Source organism: Fragaria vesca, linkage group LG6, assembly GCF_000184155.1.
Source record: "Fragaria vesca subsp. vesca linkage group LG6, FraVesHawaii_1.0, whole genome shotgun sequence".
Taxonomy (NCBI): Eukaryota; Viridiplantae; Streptophyta; class Magnoliopsida; order Rosales; family Rosaceae; genus Fragaria; species Fragaria vesca.
Window position 1 is genome coordinate 24,908,133 of NC_020496.1, and position 8,813 is coordinate 24,916,945.

At 38.9% G+C, this 8,813-nt stretch overlaps 2 protein-coding genes across 5 annotated transcripts; both read right to left on the bottom strand.

Moving 5' to 3' along the window:
• Positions 1-1,630: 1,630 nt before the first annotated feature.
• Positions 1,631-4,548, bottom strand: LOC101309652 (chaperone protein DnaJ-like). Of its 3 annotated transcripts, XM_004303678.1 has the most exons (6): positions 4,162-4,543; positions 3,691-3,784; positions 3,494-3,561; positions 3,275-3,331; positions 2,233-2,478; positions 1,631-1,943 (listed from the first exon to the last, which is right to left on the bottom strand). In XM_004303678.1, the coding sequence occupies exons 1-6, from the start codon at positions 4,255-4,257 to the stop codon at positions 1,869-1,871; spliced, it is 636 nt and encodes a 211-aa protein (XP_004303726.1). In that variant the 5' UTR covers positions 4,258-4,543; the 3' UTR covers positions 1,631-1,868. The 3 variants fall into 3 exon arrangements, 2 of the variants coding, with proteins under 2 accessions (XP_004303726.1, XP_004303725.1); XM_004303677.1 differs by having other exon boundaries at positions 1,853-2,478; XR_184994.1 differs by lacking the exons at positions 1,631-1,943; positions 2,233-2,478 and having other exon boundaries at positions 3,230-3,331; positions 3,494-3,784; positions 3,905-4,548.
• Positions 4,549-6,889: 2,341 nt separating this feature from the next.
• On the bottom strand, positions 6,890-8,703 carry LOC101310240 (calcium-dependent protein kinase SK5-like). Of its 2 annotated transcripts, XM_004303680.1 has the most exons (2): positions 8,010-8,703; positions 6,890-7,913 (listed from the first exon to the last, which is right to left on the bottom strand). In XM_004303680.1, the coding sequence occupies exons 1-2, from the start codon at positions 8,551-8,553 to the stop codon at positions 7,057-7,059; spliced, it is 1,401 nt and encodes a 466-aa protein (XP_004303728.1). In that variant the 5' UTR covers positions 8,554-8,703; the 3' UTR covers positions 6,890-7,056. The 2 variants fall into 2 exon arrangements, with proteins under 2 accessions (XP_004303728.1, XP_004303727.1); XM_004303679.1 differs by having other exon boundaries at positions 6,890-8,703.
• Between the last annotated feature and the right edge of the window lie 110 nt (positions 8,704-8,813).

Sequence of the window (8,813 nt, forward strand, 5' to 3'; positions counted from 1 at the left end):
CAATAATTTTGTTAGCGAGAATAGTCTTTAAGAGTCTATTGGGCTAATGAAAATTTTAAAATTTTTTTTGTTAGTGAGAATTTTCTTTTTAATTAATAAAGTTATTCATTCTCTGAAAAAAAAATTAAGAAATCAAGGACCCGCCAATGGGGCAATCTTCCCAAATCCCGTTATCTAGTCCCGAGTCCTTTTGCTGAACCTATTAGGCACTATAAAACATTAAAACCTAATGATATTTTGATATTTAAGTGTTATTTTTGCACACGCTTACACGCTTAAGGATCCTTCTGCAGGTTTCTAGAATTAGGGAAATTAAGTAGTACAACTTGTCTTCATGATTTGAGTTTAGATTATGGTTTTATAGTCTTCTTCTGGAAACCCCGTACTGAGCAGATTCTATTTAGATTATAGCATGATAACATCCAACTTTAACCTAATCACGAACAGAAAAATTGCAACTTGATTCTTAGAAAAATAAAAATGCAAGCTGGGTTGATAGCTTTTCTACAGTTAGCACAGCACAACTTGGCTGCATAGTTCAACTTGGCTGTACAACTAATGGGAGCTAATGGCAAATTCACCAATGATATAATGATTTGGTTTCCTAATGGGAGCTAATGGCAAATTCACCAATGGTAAATCCAATGGTTTACCATGTCTAAATCAAGATCATGATCTTATTCTATACACCCTTATTGTCACCACCCCTACCCACATAATCTAAAAGCTGGATCTTTCTATATCTGGACATGATTTTCCATATCCCTTTTATCTTTCAATCTTTGGTAGCTCCCCGTTCACCAACTTGTCCACTTAAACTAGCTTAATAGCCCAACTTGTTCATGAGATAACTATTGGAGTTCAGAGTTGAGACCAAGAGGCATAAATGCATAATTGCGAAATATTATTTGGCAACTTGTATAACACTTGGGTCCTCAAGCTTTGAAAGTCTACGAGCAATAATGTTACGGCACTACGGAAAACTAGATTGCTTGTGTTTCTCGCACCGAAAGTCCACATTAGCATCACAATTTCATAATTCAAACCTTTTACATTACAGATAGTTGATGATGTTTGACAGATAGTTGATGATGTATGAAAATATAAAGACTAACGTGATTAAAATAAAAAATTAAGAATCAAACTGATTTTAATTCTAAAATACTAAAATACAAGAGGTTAGCTCCTGCAGACAAGTAGGGTATTCACCCACGCCCTGTAGGGCTCGCACGTGTAGGGTCACAGCACACGTGCCGTAGGGTTTACTGTCCACACGAGGCCAATCAGATGTGACCAAAACCACACAATAGCGCCTGTTCTGTTTACTTTTCTTTTGGTTACACAAACTTGACCAGAGAGGGAAAAAGAACCAAGTACTGATGCAGGTTCTGGATAAAAGTGGGTCAATGTTTCAGAAATATCTTTGTCATGTGAGCTGGATCATCAAGAGCACCGAATGATATGAATGCTGGTAACAGTTGTTCTATGGTAGACAATATAATTCAAAGAAAATGATAAATCAAACTCAGAACACCCAAAAGCAAAAACAGGAAAATCTCATAAATTGACATAAAAATTAGATGAACATTGAACAGTTTAGACAATGCCATCACCATTAATTTTGTATGGCATGGCAAAAAAGCAGAAGGAAGCTCAACTCTGACCTGCATAAAATAGAAAATCTACAATTGCCTAAACTGAAAGTAATTGCTTCATGCTGATGATCCAAGCTGTTCAGATATTTTGCCAACAAATTCTCTAGCAATCGGTAAATAGCTCAATCAGTTTATCTAGCTGAAATGCCCGAATGATCATTAGAGGAGACATCTTGCCCGGATGTAACCTTTTGCTTCCTGCCCTCCCTTCGCCTACCGGTTACTCCTCCTGGAATCCTTTCTCTTCCTGGCATCCCCTTCCCGATCCTTTGCTGGCTTCCCGCCTGTCTTCACATTATCAATCACAATTAGATGAATATGAAGCATAAAAAATTAAACCGAAGAACAAAAAGGAAAAGGGAGTAGAGTTATCACAGCAGTATGGTTATATTCTAAATACAAAAATGTTTTTCTTGTCTTTGTAAAATCGGTTCAAAGATATTATAATGCAAGACTTTAACTGGAATAACCATGTTTCTCATATATTCAAGGACAAGCCTTCACCAGCTTCAAAAAGGACACATAATAAATTTGGGCATCGTATTGAAACTGATAACATTAAGGCAAGAGCACTCACCCCTACACAGAAATTGTGAAAATGAGCATCAAAACCAGAACTGTCCAGGGTTGCGTTGCCATAATTCATTGCGGAGGAATTACGTTTGTTACTGGGAGTAGAATTTTCACAGTACAATGCGTATGAAGATGAGGAAGTAGAACAGGAAGTAGGAGGCTGAGAGCAGGAGCTAAAGCCCTCAATATCCCCCTGAAACATTTCTTCAAAGAGCTCCTGCAATTGTTCGAAGCTCTCTCCTCCATTTTCCTGTCAGTTACACACATGGCAATACTCAATTGCAGCGGTAACACTATTTACAATACTATCCCATACTAAAATGTAAACTAAAACTAGTTGCAGGACTAAATACTGAATAATTCAGCATATTAGCAGACGAGAAAATGAATGAAACTAACGAAAATGTGTAAGAAAATTTCACTAGAGCTGAAACTTGATCATCGAAAAAAAAGGGAACTTCATAAATCATCGTCCATATGAAATGTTGAGATGAACGATTGTCGACCGTTGATTGTATGACCTATTGAGTCCAACAAGACTGTTAACTAGAGTATTAAAGATGGGCCCTTCAAAAGAAACTTTCTAGGATTTCAACACAAAAGACATCACCACACCACAAAAAGGAGCTCATAAATACGACCCAAAATAAGAAAAAGGAAGAAAGGAGACCCTATTCAAAGGGTGAGGTATTCAGCCTATTTTATTTAATAGAACTATGGACCCTTTTTTTTTTGAAAGTAAAGAACTAGAACTAGAACTATAGACCCTTGAATGCTCATCAACATTCTGCTTAAGAAAAAAACCAACCATTTTTCCTTTTCTCATGTGCTATTAGCAAAAGCTTTGGAGTCTCCCTAAAGCAGAATTAGACTGATAAAACACTTAAGATATTGAAAAAGTCTAATGCTTTCATACCAATTTCCCATTATCACATTCAACAGCTTATAAACCATTATTATGATTTATGAACCAACACCATTATGAACTATAGAGTGCAAGTGTTATCCTAGGAAACAAGAAAGGTCATGAATTTGTGGTAACATACATTCGGCTTAGTCTGGCTCATCATCACCGCCATCTCGTTTAAAAAATCACCCATTCCCTGCACCAACATAACAAGCCCATAATCAAAAGGAGGCAACACTTCAAAAAGTTCTTGTTTACATCTAAATTTCAAGACCAGAAATTCTTGTGGATGTGTGCAATAATTTGGTGGGTGTAGGAAGAGTTTCCATTTTCCAAGATGCAATTATAAAAGGCTTACATTTTCGTCATCATCACTTTCATAAGCTCCTACATCGTACAGAAACCTCTTGTTGGCGTCGGACAGAACTGTCAAAGCAAAAAGGCAGGGCACATCTCTCGTGATTACATAGAGTACAAAAATCTCTGTGTTTCTTTATACAAGAACCTAGAAGTCGAAATAAAAACAAAAACAAATTAGTGGGACGACGGAATTACCAGAATAGGCTTGTTGAATGTCCTGAAACTTCTTCTTGGCTTCTTCCACGAACTTTGAATTTCCTGAGGCAGAGCAACGATCTGGGTGCCATATCTATATTCCAACAAAGACAGCTTTCTTATTCCAAAGCTCAATAAATCAAACAAGAACATACAAAATTCCCAGACCTCCCAAAAATCCCAAAAAAACTCAATGCTTTTCGACCTTTCTAACCTGTATGATGTTTCACTCAAAAACCCAATTTGGTCCCATTCAAGAACCAAATGGGACTAATGACCCTGCACCACACCCAATACTGAAGAACAGTCAAAACTCAAAAGGTTCATTCTTTTCATGATTTGGCAAGTACCCAGAAGTTAAATTGAGAGAAAGACTATTCCTTTAGCTACGACTTATGAATTTAACAAGGCCAAATTCAATAAATTGCAAAATCAAAGTGTTAAATTCATAAAAGTGGTAGAGACTCTAACCAGTGCAAGTTTCTTATAAGCATTCCTGAGCTCCGAGTCAGAGCATTCCTTCTTCAACCCCATAACAGCATAAAAGTCATTGCCTTTCTCTTCCATTCTTCGATTGCTTAATTTGAACCAAAAACCAAACTTGGCACAAAGACAAGACCACCAAAACCACAACACAGCTTCTCACCAAATTTTTCTGGTCGACAAATTATGGTACCCAAGAGGTTTTAGCACCTCGCAATCATAGAAGAAGGGAATTTATATGCAACCAAACTTGGTCTGCTACTTGTTGGTGATTTGGATATGGAGGAATGAATATTAAACATGTTTTAGGCCTGGAAGGGAAAGGAACAGGATCAGCAAGCCTTCCCAAGAAGTCTCCAGAAACCAATCTATTATAAATAGGTTGTTTGTGATTCATTTTATATTAGTTGTTCACTCAAGTTGTCTAAATTAATAGATATTCTTTTATGATCTTTGGGGTGGTGATCGAACGGTGGAGATTGCAGGGAGTTACGAGATATTTTTGCAGTCTGTGTATCCAGAAGGTTCTGTGTTTCCACTGGATCCAGAGACTTTCTGACGTCGACGGAACCTCTTTATGTGAAGATGAAACTGGGACAGGGGTGGGGGGACCCACTTTCCCCCCGCCATTGCTTTCCTCGCACACAACTTGTATAACTCAACTTGCAAAAGTTGACGGTAGGCTGCTACTCTGCTTGGAATTGGGCTCTGAATCTCTCCGATTTTCACTCATGTGCCATTTGAATTTAATAAAACAATTAATAATAATATAATATACAAGTATGAACTTTTGTGCTTGATGTGCGGTGACACTGACAGATTACGGTCTATGTTGTGGACTCTGGACATGAATTTTACAATAAAAAGAGTTCAGAATTTGATTTTGCGTTTATAAGATAGGGTTGGGAATCGTTTTCATGATTATATTTTCGTTTTTAAAAATTAAAATATAAAGTAGGTGGTGGCCCGGAAAAATACGTTGTTGTTTAAGGGTTAATTTGGTATTGACGTGAGAACACTCAATTTTATAAAAACTCAGTTTTATAAAAATAACATCTAACATGTTTTTTAAAATTGTGGTTATTTAGCCTAAAAAGTTTTAAATAAACACTTTATAAGATTTTACCAAACATGAAATCAATTCAAAATAATGATTATAGGTGATTTTATACCTCAAACTCAATACCAAATTGAGCCTACGTATGTATTTACTTGCGTTGTGCTCTTGAAAAAATTTACGGGTTGAATGTATATGAGGTTTGTTGTTTATCTCACTTCGTTAAATATTTATAACCAAGCGCAAGCTGATATTTCGTATAACATGCGTAATTGTGTGTTTGGTCCACAAATTATGAAGGAGAGTGAAATTTGCTCTCCTCATTTTACAATCTACATTCTTACTTTCCATTTTTAGTTACAAATTTCATAAGAAAATAAAATACTTGTTACTAAAGACAAAATTCAAAGTACTAAAAGAAGAAATAATGAGTGTGAATTGTAAAATGAGTGCAAATTTCATTTACCATTATGAATCATGAATGAGTAGATCCATGACGCTGCTTCAGGAGTATGGGTAAAGTGCTTCTGCCTACCACATACTCAGATGAGAGGATTAAACTCGTTGATTGATTTTTCCTCATCTGTATCCACATCGAGAGAATTATTCTCAACCTCAAAGAGATTGCACCTCACTCGAATCACCCTTGGAGCAAAACTCTTCTAACTCAAATCTTCTTTGACGAGAGGTTTCCTTGTAACCAGATCCTCCTTGACGAGTTGTTTTCCCCTTGACAAGAAATATGTTGATTTACAAGATATTTTCTCCTCAACGAAATTCATGGTCGTTGTGTTTACAGGTTTCTAAAAAATTTACCCACACACAGTCTATCAGGGATTTGAATATGGGGTGGACTTCTAAATTTATTGACGTCCCTTTTTTAAGGGTTTGCCCAAAATTTTCTGATTTCTGCATAGCATAACATGTATAAGATCAATGTTTACTATCGGATTTGATTCTATATTTTTATGTATAACTAATGAATATATTCCTGTTAAAAAAAATTGTTAAATTTGTAACTCTGTACTATGTAGGCACACTTCCATGATTAACAGAGGGCATTGCTCTAGTGCCCAGGCTGAGTCTTTTTCCTACAGCTTATCAAGGCCTACTTGTTTGCGGGCTTTTATACATCTGGTATGTTGAGATCTATCATCGGAAGTGGTATATAAGAATGTGAGGTGATTAGCCGGAGAAGTGGGAGATGGAGTCGAAGCTCACAGCAGGAGTGGTAGTAGTGTTGCGGTCTGAAACTCTGATGCACCTTTACTTTGCAAGTTTTTGACACAAGTTTCCCTTCGACTGATTTTTAGCCCACAGATATTCAAGTTGCTACATCCCTGCAAGAGTACAATTATCGACCTTTGCCTATAAAGCGATGCGCTCTAGACACAACTTCCCGCCCACTACCAATTCTGAAGCCCACATCTCGCAAGAAAGAAGCCCAACAGTTCAGGATAAAATCCTTCCCAGAAATTTTGCTATGAGAAACTTGGCAGAAATTTGAGCATCAAGTATCTGTGTGGTTGATGTTTAAGACATGAATCTAGACAGCTACTGGTAATGACTGGTATCTTCTAAAAGAAAAAAGACATGAATCAAGTGGTAGAGTAATTGCGCACATTTACATGGAATTTTCAACTTTGCCTCATTCTCTAATAAGTTCAGACCTCAAATGAAACAAAGAATGTTATTCCAATTTCCAGCTACATTTTTTTTTGGCTTACAAGATGATCTGAATCCGAAAACCATTCACACCAATCCTGTGACATTCATATTACAGCTGCCCAAGTTATATTCCCAAAAGTTCCACTCCTACGTGAACCCTATTCAGTTAGTTGGTCTCCATTGGTATCCACTCCTAGGCCAAAAGCATCCCCCAAGTTTATAGTTCTTGTCATAGTTCTCCTTCCAATGCCTCCATTTCCCTTCCTCATCATTGCAGCAAACTCTCCATAATCTATCTGCCCATCATTGTCCTGATCAATCTCTCTGATCATATCCTCCAGATGCACCTCCCCCAATCCAAACTCCACACAGGCTTGTGTGAGCTCATCAATGGTTATGAACCCGCTTCCATCTTTGTCGAAAAATGAGAATGCTGACATCAGATTCTCCTCCCTCTCCAACTTGTTCAAGTGCACAGTTGCTGCAAGGAACTCACCATAGTCAATTGTCCCATTGTTGTCAATGTCAGCTGCCTCCATTAGATCCTTGATCTCACTCTCCATTAGCTCAGACCCAACTTTCCTCAAACCCTCCTTCAGCTCCTCAAATGTGATGCTCCCACTATCATCTGCATCAATCATCTTGAACAGCTCTCTCAGCCCTCCAATCTCCTCCTCAGACAGCCTCTCCGCGATGACCCTCAGCGCCATCTTCTTCAGCTTGTTCATTGCAGAGAACTGCTTCAACCTCGAAAGCACAGCCGAATCCAGAGGCTTATCCGGAGCAATGGTGTCGTCTATGATCCAAGGGTGGCAAAGCACCTGATGAGCACTGATTCTCTTCCTTGGGTTCCTCTCAAGCATCTTGGCAATCAAGTCCTTGGCACTGTCGGAAATCGCAGGCCATGGTTCGGATTCAAAATCCAACCTTGACTGCAGAATCTGCCTGAAGATCCCAATCTCAGTCTCAGCCCAAAACGGAGGCACCCCACTTAACAAAATATACAAGATCACTCCTGCACTCCACACATCCGACTCAGGCCCGTAGTGCTTGCACAGCACCTCAGGGGCAACATAGTAAGGACTACCAACAACATCAGAGAAGACTTCACCTGGCTTGTAGAAAACCGAAAGCCCGAAGTCGGTAGCTTTGAGAGTAGAGTCTTCCTCATCGTTGTCGAACAAGAAATTCTCAGGCTTGAGATCACGGTGCATGACCCCAAGAGAATGACAAGTCTCCACGACCCCAACAATAGTCTTAATAAGCTTTGCAGCCTCTCTCTCGCTGTAATGACCCTTTTTCACAATCCGATCAAAGAGCTCTCCTCCTTTGCAGAGATCCATGACCAAGTGGACCGAGCCAGGGTCTTCATAGGTGCCTCGGATTCTGACAACATGTGGGTGCTCGGACAAATGGTGCATCATCTGAATCTCCCTCCAGACGTCCTCATAGTCCTCCTTGCAGAGGAGCTTGCGCTTTGGGATGGACTTGCAGGCGAAGTCGAGGCCTGTGGACTTGTCAGTGCAGAGGTAGGTGGTGCCAAACTGACCCTGGCCGAGGATCTTGCCCAAAGTGTAGAGGTCAGTGAGGTTTTGGGTCTGGTAGGGTAGGACCCATTTGGGGTTGGATGGTGTGGCCGAGCTTGATTTCTTCATTGGTGCAACAACAGATCTGGAGATGATGGGGTTTTGTGATGGAAGGAAGACGACGACCCAAGATCAAGAGAGAAAGAGCCAATATCACCCTGCAGCAGCCTTTCTTGACTAAGATTGGGTCTTTGTCTAGTCTCTTGACTCTCTTCCCACGATGTGCCTCCCCTTATCACATTATACTAGTAATATCTTTTCTTTTTCTTTTTTTTTTTTTGGTGAAATCCATTACAGTACTATACTACTATTTAAGATCAGCATTACCA